The 14,745-nt window shown below is 42.1% G+C and overlaps 1 protein-coding gene across 3 annotated transcripts in view; it reads right to left on the reverse strand.

Moving 5' to 3' along the window:
* Nucleotides 1–803: 803 nt before the first annotated feature.
* Nucleotides 804–14,745, reverse strand: part of KANSL1L (KAT8 regulatory NSL complex subunit 1 like) — a 93,251-nt gene continuing 79,309 nt past the window's right edge. The window contains exons 13-16 of one of the 3 annotated variants that reach the window (XM_073646604.1): nt 11,893–12,002; nt 9,269–9,431; nt 3,201–3,413; nt 804–1,635 (exon numbers count right to left, since the gene is read on the reverse strand). In XM_073646604.1, the coding sequence (XP_073502705.1) occupies nt 3,258–3,413; nt 9,269–9,431; nt 11,893–12,002 (429 nt within the window). In that variant the 3' untranslated portion in view covers nt 804–1,635; nt 3,201–3,257. Of the gene's footprint in view, nt 1,636–3,200; nt 3,417–9,268; nt 9,432–11,892; nt 12,003–14,745 lie in introns of all 3 variants that reach the window. The other 2 variants (XM_073646603.1, XM_073646602.1) reach the window with 2 other exon arrangements.

Consider the following 14,745-nt stretch of genomic DNA (forward strand, 5'->3'; position numbering starts at 1 on the left):
GACACAGCAAACCTTCTTGCCACAGCTTGCATTGATGTGCCATCCTGGAGGAGATCCCACAGGAGACCATCCACAACCTCATCAGGAGCATGCCCAGGTGTTGTAGGGAGGTCATACAGGCACGTGGAGGCCACAACCAATACTGAGCCTCATTTTGACTTGTTTTAAGGACATTACATCAAAGTTGGATCAGCCTGTAGTGTGTTTTTCCACCTTAATTTTGGGGGGGGGGGTGACTCCAAATCCCGGCCTCCATTGGTTAAAAAATTTGATTTCCATTGATGATTTTTGTGTGGTTTTGTTGTCAGCACATTCAACTTTGTACAGAACAAAGTATTCAATGAGAATATTTCATTCATTCAGATCTAGGATGTGTTATTTGAGTGTTCCCTTTATTTTTTTGAGCAGTGTACTTATATATGCTAAACGGTTTTGCTAACTTACAGGTTCCCGATTATGGAATCCGGGAGGCTTAAAATAAGCTCCAATAAGGAATTTATTACTGGATACATTTGTTTTTTTGTTTGAGTATTGCCATTGTATAGAATGACTGAATGCAGTAATCTGTTGCTACCAATGACAGATATGCTGTGACTCATGTTTGCAGATTATTGGCTCCTCTTTCGGTGAACACAACATAGTTGGGTCTGACTTGTTGAGACAATTGGTTATCAAAAGAGAAAACTGCAACATCTTTGTTCTACTTAACCAAGTACACAAGACACCAGTAAATGAGTCAGACAACTATTTATTACAATAACTTTATTACAAATAAAAAAAAAACAGTATAAGAGCCTGAACCGTACGAATCTACAGATCATGGTCTGGAAAATGGACAAGCTTAAAAGGAGCTGTTGTCATTTTATAGAAGATACAAATACAAATCTAACAAAAGTCTAACATTTGTCAAGAAAAGTCATAGGAGCTAAACAGATGTTGGTGTAACCTTAACCTACATTGTTCTCACTACTCTTGGACACTGGTAGTTTGGCCAAAAAAGCTCAAATAACAGATAAGTGCTAAAAATGCAGCAAATTTCAAGTGAAACAGGGTTTTCTTATAATGTACACTTATTACGTATCCATGGGACATCTGACTGATGGGGGTCCGAGCCTTAGAGGTGTTGAAATGAGCAGCGCTCTGTGTGGACTGATGCTCCATTCAAACTCCTCTGATTGGAGTAGAAATAAGGAACAAGACCCCCCATCTAGTAATCAACCAGTCCCCCAGTCATCAGGCGTTTATCACCTGTCCTGCAGATAAGTGAAAGATATCTATTATTGAAAAAAACCTTCAAGAAAAATCTATCAGAGGTCCTGCAGAAATTAGTGCAATAACGCTTATTAAATTCTCCCTCCTTTCCCCAAGAACTGTATATAAAATGCCGTTTTTTGGCTGTCCCACCTCATGGGATTGAGCTGCCCACCAGTTTAGTGCCACTTCCTTCTGTCACAATTACTTTGCCTTCTTGTATCACACAGCACAGTAACATTGAACGAGGGCCAGATTTATCTTCTGACTGCATGACTCCAACGAAATTTAACAATAACCTGAACATCCATATGTTCCGCGTGGTGCCCATAGCAATGCTGACCGGCCAAATGATCTGTAGGATTTCGGCATCCTCAGCAGCACCTTTTAAAAGACAAAGAGTAGAAAGTTACAGCTCTTCATGTTCTAATTTAATATGATTTTGCATTTTACTGCATCCATAACTGAAAGACCGGGGGGCACCATCATGGCCGTCGGCCTCTGCTTTCTATTAATACCTCTGCTCTTCACTATCAGTTGAACCTTGTAGATGTAGTTGTTGGAGTAGTAGATGTATATATATTCTCTCCGATTTCCTAATTTGCCCTATAAACTCCAGATTACTATTGCTGGTAGGTGCCGGATACATCCAGGCAATGCACTCTTACATTCAAGTAAGTAGGGCCCACGGCTGCCATATGAGCCCATAAATAGTAGAGGAAGGGGTGATGATTTCAGCGAGATGACCAAAGTCTAACAGCAGATATTGGGAAACAGATCCCAATCGCTTCATCTTTGACAAGCTGCCTAAACATTGAAAATTTCTGAACGCTCAACTGAGGAGCTGGAAGTGCAGTGAGTGGTCAAACAAATATCTACAATGTTACATGGGAGCCCTCCTCTATAACATTTATATTCTAATTAGAGCAGCCACATGCTTAAAAAGGGAACCAGTTGTCATGTTTTTACATATGGAATTAATAGTATGGCTGTGTAGGCACTTGTCCACCAATGAAAATGGAAATAGTAGTATGGCTGTGTAGGCACTTGTCCCCCAATGAACATTGAAGTAGTAGTATGGCTGTGTAGGCACTTGTCCCCCAATGAACATTGAAGTAGTAGTATGGCTGTGTAGGCACTTGTCCCCCAATGAAAATGGTTGTAGTAGTATGGCTGTGTATGCACTTGTCCACAAATAAAAATGGAAGTAGTAATATGGCTGTGTAGGCACTTGTCCCCCAATGAAAATGGTTGTAGTAGTATGGCTGTGTATGCACTTGTCCACAAATAAAAATGGAAGTAGTAATATGGCTGTGTAGGCACTTGTCCCCCAATGAAAATTGAAGTAGTAGTATGGCTGTGTAGGCACTTGTCCCCCAATGAAAATTGAAGTAGTAGTATGGCTGTGTAGGCACTTGTCCCCCAATGAAAATTGAAGTAGTAGTATGGCTGTGTAGGCACTTGTCCCCCAATGAAAATGGAAGTAGTAGTATGGCTGTGTAGGCACTTGTCCCCCAATAAAAATTATACTTTTTTTTGTAGAGATGCGATGTGGCAGTCATGAGAAATCTAGTGTAGAAGCCATATGCATATCAGGCTGGAAGTGCACTGAGGACATGTCAGTGCATTTAGAAGGTTAAGTGCACTGACACTCCCACTGCACTTCCAGCCTGATTTGCATAATGCTTCTACACTAGATTTCTTATGATAGCCAAATCACATCTCTACAAAAAAAAGAAAAAGCATCATTTTTATTGGGGGACAAGTGCCCACACAGACATGGAAAACATGCAAAAAAAATGTGATGACACTTTGCATTTAAATATTTCCAGAATTGTGATAGTGAGGGGAAAAGAAAGTTGTCCCCCACCCCGATTAAAAGCTGACATCTCACAGTTTAGACATCATTTAATTATCAGATCCTCTGTGCATAACAATTTTGTAAGCACCTTTTTCACCTCTCATAGCGCCAGGCTAGCGTGTGAGCGTCAATGGAGAATACTCCGTCACCTATTCTCCTTGTCACAGCTGGAATGAAGGGGTTCCACTACTTTATCCTCAGGAGTTGGGGTCAACGGTGTTGCAAAGGGAGAAGACAAGTGATTTAAAGCCACAGCAGCTTCTTCTGTTAGAGGAAATATTCTAGGCTCCCAGTGGTTAGCCTGCTAGAGAGAAACATTACAGAGCCATAATGTAAGACAGTTTACAAACCAGGGACAACTAAAGGAACACTGAATAAAACAACAGTGATTAAAGTTCTGCATGGTGGTTTATACCCTTCATAAATTACCTAATGCATTTTCACGCTCTACAGTGGTAGGGAAATTAGGCATTGAAGTGGATCGGTCACCAGATTTCACAATACAAATTACATATGTTTATAAATCAGATCTCTCAGACCTGGTGAGGTTGGTGTATTTACTTTATAATCCTGATATTGATTTTCAGAGTCATTCTGACATGAACAGGACCAACAGCTGTATAATGATATGACTCAAGTCTCCTCCCACAGAACCTGACAGGTGCAGCTTATACTGTGCACTGCAAGATCTCAGCAGAGAGGAGGGACACTGGGGAGCTGTTAATCAGGTCTGGTTGGCTGGAGATAGAGTTTAAACTTTCAATAAAAATTAAACAGCCATTCTGACATGGACTTTTAAAGAAAATATCCTATCCTCATTGTTAAATAAACCACTTTGGCCAGATACATTTGGTCTTACATATTAGATAGCTGCTGGCCAAGCAAGAGTTATTGTCTCATCTTTACCAGAACAAAAGGATTGGGCTCTGGACCTCAACATTCATGATTCTGTTACTCAAACATCTGCCCACTGGATATGTGCGGTGCTGGAGTTGACTTCCATGGGGCTCAGCATTCCAGATATAACTAATGAACAGATGTGGGGGTGTTTTTGGAAGAAAGCAGCCATGTTTGTATCATCTTGTACAACCTCCTTAATCTTATCTAGGTTTTATTTAACTGTTTTTTATTTAAATTTTTAAAGTCAAACAGAGTAATAATGCATCAAGATAAAGTACAAACTTTTGATTAAGAAAATGTGAAAAGAAGAGCATTAAGGGGGAACGACTGGTGGAAAGGAGCAGGCATTAGAGGGAGTCGAGTGTTGATCTTAAATATTTGATCAGTTTAATGAATTTGATTTTAATATTTTTTTATTTCAATAACCTATTACCAGAGTAGCAGCTTATTTACCTCTTAACTACTGGAATGGACACTTGGCCAGACAGGACAGTCAGCCGAACAAGCATGAATGTCTCAATATGATGAAATGCAGCATTTAGTGTTAGGCCGAAATTAATATAGGGGCAACTTTCCTGTAATAGAGCTAAATCCCATTATCATGGCTCAGAGATTTCAGTGTCGAGCACTTCCATCAGGGAAATCCATTAACCCCTTGATCGGGCAATTTTCAATTATGCATCTTTGGGTTTTTTTTAATCCAAATGACATTATGATCACTATTCAATGAAAATTTTTTTTTAGGACTGGTGTGGCAAAAAATAAATAAATAAAAAAAGTAACTTTGCCATTTTGATTTTTCTTTATGGTGTTTACCGTACGGGTAAATTTTATATTTTGATATGTGCTGTAAGTAACAATGCCGGGGGTGGGGAGGGAGGATATGAACAGCAAGCCTGCAGAACCACCCCCTTAACATGATGTACAGTACAGACCAAAAGTTTGGATACACCTTCTCATTTAAAGATTTTTCTGTATTTTCATGACTTTGAAAATTGTACATTCACACTGAAGGCATCAAAACTATGAATTAACACATGTGGAATTATATACTTAACAAAAAAGTGTGAAACAAGTGAAAATATGTCTTATATTCTTGGTTCTTCAAAGTAGCCATCCTTTGCTTTGATGACTGCTTTGCACACTCTTGGCATTCTCTTGATGAGCTTCAAGAGGTAGTCACCGGAAATGGTTTTCACTTCACAGGTGTGCCCTGTCAGGTTTAATAAGTGGGATTTCTTGCCTTATGAAAGGGGTTGGGACCATCAGTTGTGTTGTGCAGAAGTCAGGTGGATACACAGCTGATAGTCCTACTGAATAGACTGTTAGAATTTGTATTATGGCAAGAAAAAAGCAGCTAAGTAAAGAAAAACGAGTGGCCATCATTACTTTAAGAAATGAAGGTCAGTCAGTCCGAAAAATTGGGAAAACTTTCAAAGTGTCCCCAAGTGCTGTTGCAAAAACCATCAAGTGCTACAAAGAAACTCGCTCACATGAGGACCGCCCTAGGAAAGGAAGACCAAGAGTCACCTCTGCTTCTGAGGATAAGTTTATCCGAGTCACCAGCCTCAGAAATCGCAGGTTAACAGCAGCTCAGATTAGAGACCAGGTTAATGCCACACAGAGTTCTAGCAGCAGATACATCTCTACAACAACTGTTAAGAGGAGACTTTGTGCAGCAGGCCTTCATGGTAAAATAGCTGCTAGGAAACCACTGCTAAGGACAGGCAACAAGCAGAAGAGACTTGTTTGGGCTAAAGAACACAAGGAATGGACATTAGAGCAGTGGAAATCTGTGCTTTGGTCTGATGAGTCCAAATTTGAGATCTTTGGTTCCAACCACCGTGTCTTTGTGCAACGCAGAAAAAGTGAACGGATGGACTCTACATGCCTGGTTCCCACCGTGAAGCATGGAGGAGGAGGTGTGATGGTGTGGGGGTGCTTTGCTGGTGACACTGTTGTGGATTTATTCAAAATAGAAGGCATACTGAACCAGCATGGCTACCACAGCATCTTGCAGCGGCATGCTATTCAATCCCGTTTGCGTTTAGTTGGACCATCATTTATTTTTCAACAGGACAATGACCCCAAACACACCTCCAAGCTGTGTAAGGGCTATTTGACCAAGAAAGAGAGTGATGGGGTGCTACATCAGATGACCTGGCCTCCACAGTCACCAGACCTGAACCCAATCGAGATGGTTTGGGGTGAGCTGGACTGCAGAGTGAAGGCAAAAGGGCCAACAAGTGCTAAGCATCTCTGGGAACTCCTTCAAGATTGTTGGAAGACCATTTCCGGTGACTACCTCTTGAAGCTCATCAAGAGAATGCCAAGAGTGTGCAAAGCAGTCATCAAAGCAAATGCTGGCTACTTTGAAGAACCTAGAATATAAGACATATTTTCAGTTGTTTCACACTTTTTTGTTAAGTATATAATTCCACATGTGTTAATTCATAGTTTTGATGCCTTCAGTGTGAATGTACAATTTTGAAAGTCATGAAAATACAGAAAAATCTTTAAATGAGAAGATGTGTCCAAACTTTTGGTCTGTACTGTACATATTTGCCAGGAAAACAGAAATAAACATGTTTTAACCCCTAGGCACAACTGTACCCATGTTGGGGTCTGCATGTGTGGAGTGAGCTCAGATATCAGCTGTGTTACACTGGCGGCATCTGCTTGTAACAGCACAGACCACAGCTAGGTCTGATTATGGCGGTCTAACCATTTACATGCCGCTGTGCGGCATTCATTCAAATGGACCGATTGCTAGAGCGCTAATGGATTACCGAGGTAGCTAGAGGATTACTGAAGGCCACCATGGCTGCCGTCTTGGCACTCCTGTGAAGCCCAACCACAGGCTCAGCTTCATAGGAGATCATCATTTAGCCTATATACTGCAATACAGCAGTAAACCGAACAAGCAATCCAAGGATCGCAGATTCAAATTCCCAAAGTGGACTATAAAATAAAGTTCAAAGAAAAAATGTTTTTTGAAAAAAACCAAGGCGGCATTGCATTCTTTTCACAGTTTAATACCATTGGGATTTTTTTTCTGTTTTCCTGTATTTTACGGTAAAATGATGTCATTAAAAAATACAACTGATTCCGCAGAAAACAAGCCCTTAACATTGCTATGTCAATGGCAAAATAAAAAAGTTAAAGCTCGGAAAAAAAAAAAAGAGCAAAAACAAAAGATCGCCTTGGAGTGATCACGTGCTGTAATGTCTGTATACTCTATTGCTCCCCCCCCCCCTTGCCCAGGAGCTGTGGTATGATCAGACCATGTTCCTGCAGGGTCAGACACAGCCATTACACAGTATACAGCAGGGGCACATTTATAAGATTATCTCAGCACAGGTACATTTAACACTCCCTGACAGAAGTTATGTCGCTTATCCATGTTATGTAAATAAAAGCTTATAACCTGACTTTAAATTCATCCATTGCTTTTATAAATTACTCTTTTGAAAGCTGAAACCCTCCCAAATTTGGTTTAGGTTAAGAAAATAAATTGGCATCAATGCTGAAATATTGATCATTTAATGAACACAGAATGGTCAGATTTTGGCAAGACAAAAGTTTTGTCGCCTGGTCATATAATGCACCCAATCCTGGTTTACATCCTCACCAGTGCTCAGTAAATGATCGGTTAATTAGTGGGTGTGTACAAAAAGAAACCCAGCACCCCAGACCTTCACTTGATCTGCAACTTGAGCTCTGACAACATGCCAAAAATCCACCCTGCGACCAAAGCCTTGATTATCAAGAGGCTGAAGACCAGATCCACTGCAGACGTGGCTGGCACCTTTAATGTGTCTCAGCGTCAAGTACAAAGAATTAAAAAAAGATTTGAAGAGACTGGAGATGTGTTTGACAAGCCCATGTCCGGCAGACCCCGCAAGACAACGGCTCAGGAGGAACGTTTGTTGGTTAGAGAATCCAAAGATAGCCCCTCTTCCACTGCAGCAGAGCTCCAACAGGCCTGATCACCTCAAGTCCCTGTGTCAACTAGAACAGTTTGTAGGATTATGTCTCGAAATGGCCTCCATGGTCGAATCAGTGCCCAGAAACCAGCACTAAACAAAAGGCAAATAAAAAAACGTGTGGCATTTGCAAAGTCCCACAGCCTGCTAAACAGATGGACGCTGGAAAAGTGGCAGAAGGTGGATTTCTCTGATGAATCTTCAGTAGAATTACACCACAGCCGCTGCAAATACTGCAGGAGACCTACTGGAGCCCGTATGGATCCAAAATACACCCAGAAAACAGTTACATTTGGTGGTGGAAAGATCATGGTCTGGGGTTACATTCAGTATGGGAGTGTGCGAAACATTTGCAAGGTGGAAGGCAATATCAATAGCCTAAAATATCAAGACGTATTAGCTACCTCTTACATTCCAAATCATAAAAGGGGTCAAATTCTGCAGCAGGATGGTGCTCCATCTCATACATCCATCTCTACAACAAAGTTCCTCCAGGCAAAAAAGATCAAGGTGCTCAAGGACTGGCCAGCCCAGTCACCAGACATGAACATCATTGAGCAGGTTTGGGGTAGGATGAAAGAGGAAGCTTGGAAGACAAAACCAAAGAATCTAGATGACCTCTGGGAGGCATGTAAGACTGCATTCTTTGCTATTCCTGATGACTTCATTAATAAATTGTATGAATCATTGTTGAGCCGCATGGATGCAGTCCTTCAAGCTCATGGAAGTCACACAAAATATTAAATATGACTCTAATAGCACCACAACTTCATTCACCAATGTTATGCAACATATATTTGTATTTTAAGATAATTATTTGTTTGAATATCACATTACTTTCTGTGGGCGACAAAACTGTTGTCTTGCCAAAATCTGACCATTCTGTGTTCATTAAATGATCAATATTTCAGCATTGATGCCAATTTATTTCCTTAACCTAAACCAAATTTGGGAGGGTTTCAGCTTTCAAAAGAGTAATTTATAAAACCAATGGATGAATTTAACGTCAGGTTATAAGCTTTTATTTACATAACATGGATAAGCGACATAACTTCTGTCAGGGAGTGTATTTAAATACATTCAATTGTGGGACGTATTCTTATTCAAAGATCTATTGATTAAAATTAACTTTTATTTGTGGGAAAACCCCTTTAAAGGATGGGTTAAGAACATACTTTAGTTGAAAAATATAAAACCCTTGTTGATCAGTATTTTATCATTTCTATAGATACGGCCAGCTCATCACATTATATGAGATTTAACTCTTTACCTTCACTTGCTGAAATTCGCCTGTAAATTGCAAGTTTTGTGAAGCCCAACCATTAAGGGGTGGTGTGTCCCAAGAGACTGGGGACATGGAATTTGGACTATAATTTTCTTCAGTGCCCGAAAATACATTTCCTGGGCACTGCCCTGAGCTATGGCTTGAAGATCTGAAAAATAAAAACAAATTGTATTCAATTTTGTTAAACAAAAGGGACACTGAAGACACGGAAAAAGACTGTCCAAGATATCAGTGATCATAATGATCTGATTATAAAAGTGTCAGTCTCATAACTTACGTAGCTACATATCCCACAAAAATATGCAATCGGCAGCAGATGTACCCACTGACCACTTTCATCTGAGCAGCAATATGCCTTAAAAACCTTGCTTAGAGAAAGTCCACTTCCTTGCAGATTCAGAGGTATTTCTTAGAGACTTCATGACGTGATCTGCCAATGACCGATAGAATGGTGCAACCATACAGTCCTTTCTATACTCTCATTGTACCGAGGATGGCACGGGGAGCAGTCTGCGCGAGACAGAGGATGGCACGGGGAGCAGTCTGCGTGATACAGGATGGCAAGGGGAGCAGTCTGCGCGAGATAGAGGATGGCACGGGGAGCAGTCTGCGCGAGATAGAGGATGGCACGGGAAGCAGTCTGCGCGAGACAGAGGATGGCACAGGGAGCAGTCTGCGCGAGACAGAGGATGGCACGGGGAGCAGTCTGCGCAAGACAGAGGATGGCACGGGGAGCAGTCTGCGCAAGACAGAGGATGGCACGGGGAGCAGTCTGCGCAAGACAGAGGATGGCACGGGGAGCAGTCTGCACGAGACAGAGGATGGCAAGGGGAGCAGTCTGCGCAAGACAGAGGATGGCACGGAGAGCAGTCTGCGAGAGACAGAGGATGGCAAGGGGAGCAGTCTGCGTAAGACAGGATTGCAAGGGGAGCAGTCTGCGCAGGACAGAGGATGGCACGGGGAGCAGTCTGCACGAGACAGATGATGGCACGGAGAGCAGTCTGCGCAAGACAGGATTGCAAGGGGAGCAGTCTGCGCAAGACAGAGGATGGCAAGGGGAGCAGTCTGCGCAAGACAGGATTGCAAGGGGAGCAGTCTGCGCGAGATAGAGGATGGCACGGGGAGCAGTCTGCGCGAGACAGAGGATGGCACGGGGAGCAGTCTGCGCGAGACAGAGGATGGCACGGGGAGCAGTCTGCGCGAGACAGAGGATGGCACGGGGAGCAGTCTGCGCAAGACAGAGGATGGCACGGGGAGCAGTCTGCGCAAGACAGAGGATGGCACGGGGAGCAGTCTGCGCAAGACAGAGGATGGCACGGGGAGCAGTCTGCGCAAGACAGGATTGCAAGGGGAGAGGTCTGCGCGAGACAGAGGAAGGTAAGGGGAGCAGTCTGCGCGAGACAGAGGATGGCACGGGGAGCAGTCTGCGCAAGACAGGATTGCAAGGGGAGCAGTCTGCGCAAGACAGAGGATGGCAAGGGGAGCAGTCTGCGCAAGACAGGATTGCAAGGGGAGAGGTCTGCGCGAGACAGAGGAAGGTAAGGGGAGCAGTCTGCGCGAGACAGAGGATGGCACGGGGAGCAGTCTGATATGGAGAGTAGTTTGTGTCAGAATGCACACATATGAGGTGCAAGATGTCTATTGGGTCAGTGGAGATTGACCTTCCTTACTACTGCAGGGAGAGAACAAGGGCTCGCTCACATGACCATATAACATGGCTGATTGCTATCCAAAGTTTTATTGGATAGAACAAATATTCTATGGGGCAGTGCACGACAGCAATTTTTTTCCATGACGATTTAGCATTAGAAAACAATCGCAGCATGCCACGGGTGCATGCAATTATTGGACCATGCGCACCCATAGACTTTAGAGTGAAACATCTGACTGCACTCGCATGTCATCCAAGTTCAGTCCACTGTACGCTCAGAGAGACAATGGAGAAATTAAGTTCTCCTTCTCCATACACTACACGAGACAAGACAATACTCTGTCATGCAAGAGAATCGCATCACAGTAAGTTGACACTTGGCTCATGCTCCCAGCAGAGATTGAGCCAAGTGTCATTAGCATAATCGGCCTGATTTTCTCAAATGAGAGAATTGATGTCTGTGTGACTTCAGCCCAAGTAGGTTAATTAACTCGCTAAACACTAGGAAAGCCACATTAACCCTTCCACATCTAGAGAGTACCAAGGATACCATCATTAACCCTTTTGCAACTTTAGACAACCAGGGTTGAAAACACTAAATACTTTTTACCTCTAGACCACAGGGATGTTGCCATGAATGCATGAACTACCCTAGCCAACTGTTGGCACAATATAGGAATATTTATTTGCTTTGATTTTGATCACCCGGCATAATGGAAACAGTATTAGCAGCTGTAATAGTGTAGGAATTTATTTTAAAAAATGGTGCCACTTCTGTAAAGGCAGTTTGTGGTATTTGCAGCTCAGCCTCCTTCACTTTAATTGAGCCAAGCTGCAATACCAGATTCAGCCCATGGAGAGGTGAGGCACTGTGGCATTGAAGTTTTCTAATATACAACCCCATTTATACACTACTTAATGTAGAATATGTTTTCAACAGTTGGTTCAGACAACTAACCTGCTCCTTTTCGGACATTTGCGCTGTTCCCAAAACGACCAGCGAACCTTTTCTATCTGCTCATATTTCTGATGTCGTATTAAAAAAGCCTCGTCTGCCAGATCTTCCAGCTACAAATGTTCATAAAACAGTTATGAATGTGGTGAAAAAAAATACTGAAAACATAACTAGTGGATTTAGGGATGTAGTGTATTTCTTTCTTCACCCACCCCTCCCCCCAAAAAATACTGTGCGCAAAATCAGAACTCCTGAATTTTTAAGGTTTCAGTGGATTAAAACAAAACATTCTTTCCTTATAGGACTTGACTCTAAACCAAAGTGTCATGTTTCCCTTAACCTTTGTTCGCACTTGCACATGATATTGATGATTCAACATGCAATTTTTTGGCCTTTTTCAGACAGCCTTACTAGGACCACATTGTACAGATGAGCATATAGTTCTCTTTCTGGATTACATTCTAGTTTCTGACAATATATGCATACAACAGTTGCATCAAAATGCTAATGGTTTTAAAGGGAATCTGTCAGCAGGTTTTTTCTACCTCATCTGAGAGCAGCATAATGTAGGTAATGAGAAGCTGAATCCAAAGATGTATAACTTAGTTTACTGGGTGCAGCGGTTCTGACACAATCAGAGATTTTATATTTAGAATGAAGCAGAGCTGAGAAAGCTGACCCCGCCCACACCACAGCTGACCCCGCCCACACCAGGCTCTGTATATACAATGTTCATAGACAGTGAGGTACACACGTTAAACTCTGGCCCGCAGGCCAAATCTGGCCCGCACGGTGATCATATTTGGCCTGTGAAGCCGGCAGGTGCGCCCCCTTCATTATACTGTATGGAGGAATGTGTGGGGCCATTATACTGTATGGATGACTGTGGGGCCCATACTCCTGCATGGAGGACTATGTGGGGCCTTTATACTGTATGGATGACTGTGGGGCCCATACTCCTGCATGGAGTACTATGTGGGGCCCATAATACTGTGTGGAAAGCTGTTAATAAATATCAAGGATGACCCGCGACTTTGTCCAAGTTTTTTATTTTGGCCCTCTGTGTATTTGAGTTTGACATCCTTGCTATAGTACTTCTGTGAGGCCGTGCTTCACGTGGAAGCATTGGTCTTCATAATAAATTATATGGCCAAATAGTAGGCTAATGGTGCCATACTATGGAGGCTATCAACACGGCTGTGTAATTTGGCTGTGGGCATAAAGCCTAAGGCTGCCTTACAGAAATAGAGATAACACTGAAGATTTTCCAACCCACAACAGTTAAAGGGAATCTGTCACCCCATTTTTACTATGTAATCTGAAAGCAGCATAATGTAGCAACAGAGTCCCTGATTCCAATGATGTGTCACTTACTGGGCTGCTTGCTGTAGTTTTGATAAAATCATTATTTTATAAGCAGGAGATTATCAGTAGAGGACTAGTGAACCTGCTGTCAGATAGTTCAACCACACCCTCAACACTGATTGGCAGCTCTCCGTCTACCGACTGCCACTGTTCCCTAGTATGGTATTCCCGTACCTGCAGTCCTGAAGAAGGTGCTAGTTCCATGCCAAAATGTATAGCCCTGCTTTTTATCTATGTGAAAATAAATGCTTTGAAAGAATACCACTAGATTCTTACTATTCTTTAGCAGTGCTGTTATTCCTGCTCCTTTTTATTTTTAATTATTACTGTACCAATCAGGGCAGGGAGAGAGAGAACTGTGCAGATGTGCTAAAAGACACACTTTTTAGCAATACTTTTTCTTGCTAAAAAATGCATCCAAGTTTAAGTTCCTACTATGAGTTTTTGATGCTACATAATTTTGCTGCGCAAAAAAGCATGGCGTCTTATAGTCCCAGCAAAGCGAATGGGATCTACAGAAATCTCACGCCCACTGCTTTTTTTTTATTTTTCAGCAGCGTAAGCTGACCTGCAGTACATTTTTTAAATCCGCCAAATGTCAATTTTTGGGTTACGCTGAGATTTATATGCTGATTTTTACCACAGAATTGCATCAAGTATAGAAAATCCGCAGATTAAAAAAAACAAAACAAAACGTGTGTGTGTGTTATTGGTGCATTCCCACTGCGGGAAATGACTATACCAATAGAGCTTTGTCAAAGACAATTACCAGGAAGAATCAAAAACAAAGCAGCATTATTTTAAGAAAGAGAAAAAAAAAAAAAAAAAGAGACAAAACATGTAAAAAATGCAAGTAACCTAATTTACCTATTAGGGGCAGAAATGCTGCAGAATTTCTGTAACATCAAAAACTCACCTAATACTCATTGAGGTCTAAGAGATTTATTTAGCAATTTATACAGTTCGCATTGTGAAATGTAGTGACAGATCCACTTTAAAACATGTGAGTTGATTAGCATCTTCTGGAAGCGTTTTAAAACATGGAAGTAGTGAGAGTCACAGAGCCATCAAAGGGGTTGTCTGGTCTAAAACTACAAATCTGCAGTCACTATATGACTGCAAACTTGTGAATCCTCACTTTGCACGCTGTGAGGATTCTCCGGTATCATCTCCGGAAGTGGACGGTCATGTGACTGCAGATATGCAATTTTCATACTTCCAGCCACATTCCGACTAGACTGTATCCAACCATGCTCAATTCACTTGCATTGAGAGAGGCCGGATGCAGTCTAGTCAGCATGTGACCGCATATATGTAAATTGCATACTTGTGGTCATGCCTCCTCCTCTTCTGTTGCCGTAGAATCCTCACAGAGTGCAAAGTGAAGGTTGACAAGTCTGCAGTCATAGTGTGACTGCTGTTAGAACTCTCCTGTTAGGTTTTTTCTATCTTGCTGGTCACATGACCTTTTTTGCCTATTTAGTCCTGCTC

This window comes from Phyllobates terribilis, unplaced genomic scaffold (genome assembly GCF_046119375.1).
Source record: "Phyllobates terribilis strain yellow unplaced genomic scaffold, ASM4611937v1 Scaffold_9__5_contigs__length_417890890, whole genome shotgun sequence".
Taxonomy (NCBI): Eukaryota; Metazoa; Chordata; class Amphibia; order Anura; family Dendrobatidae; genus Phyllobates; species Phyllobates terribilis.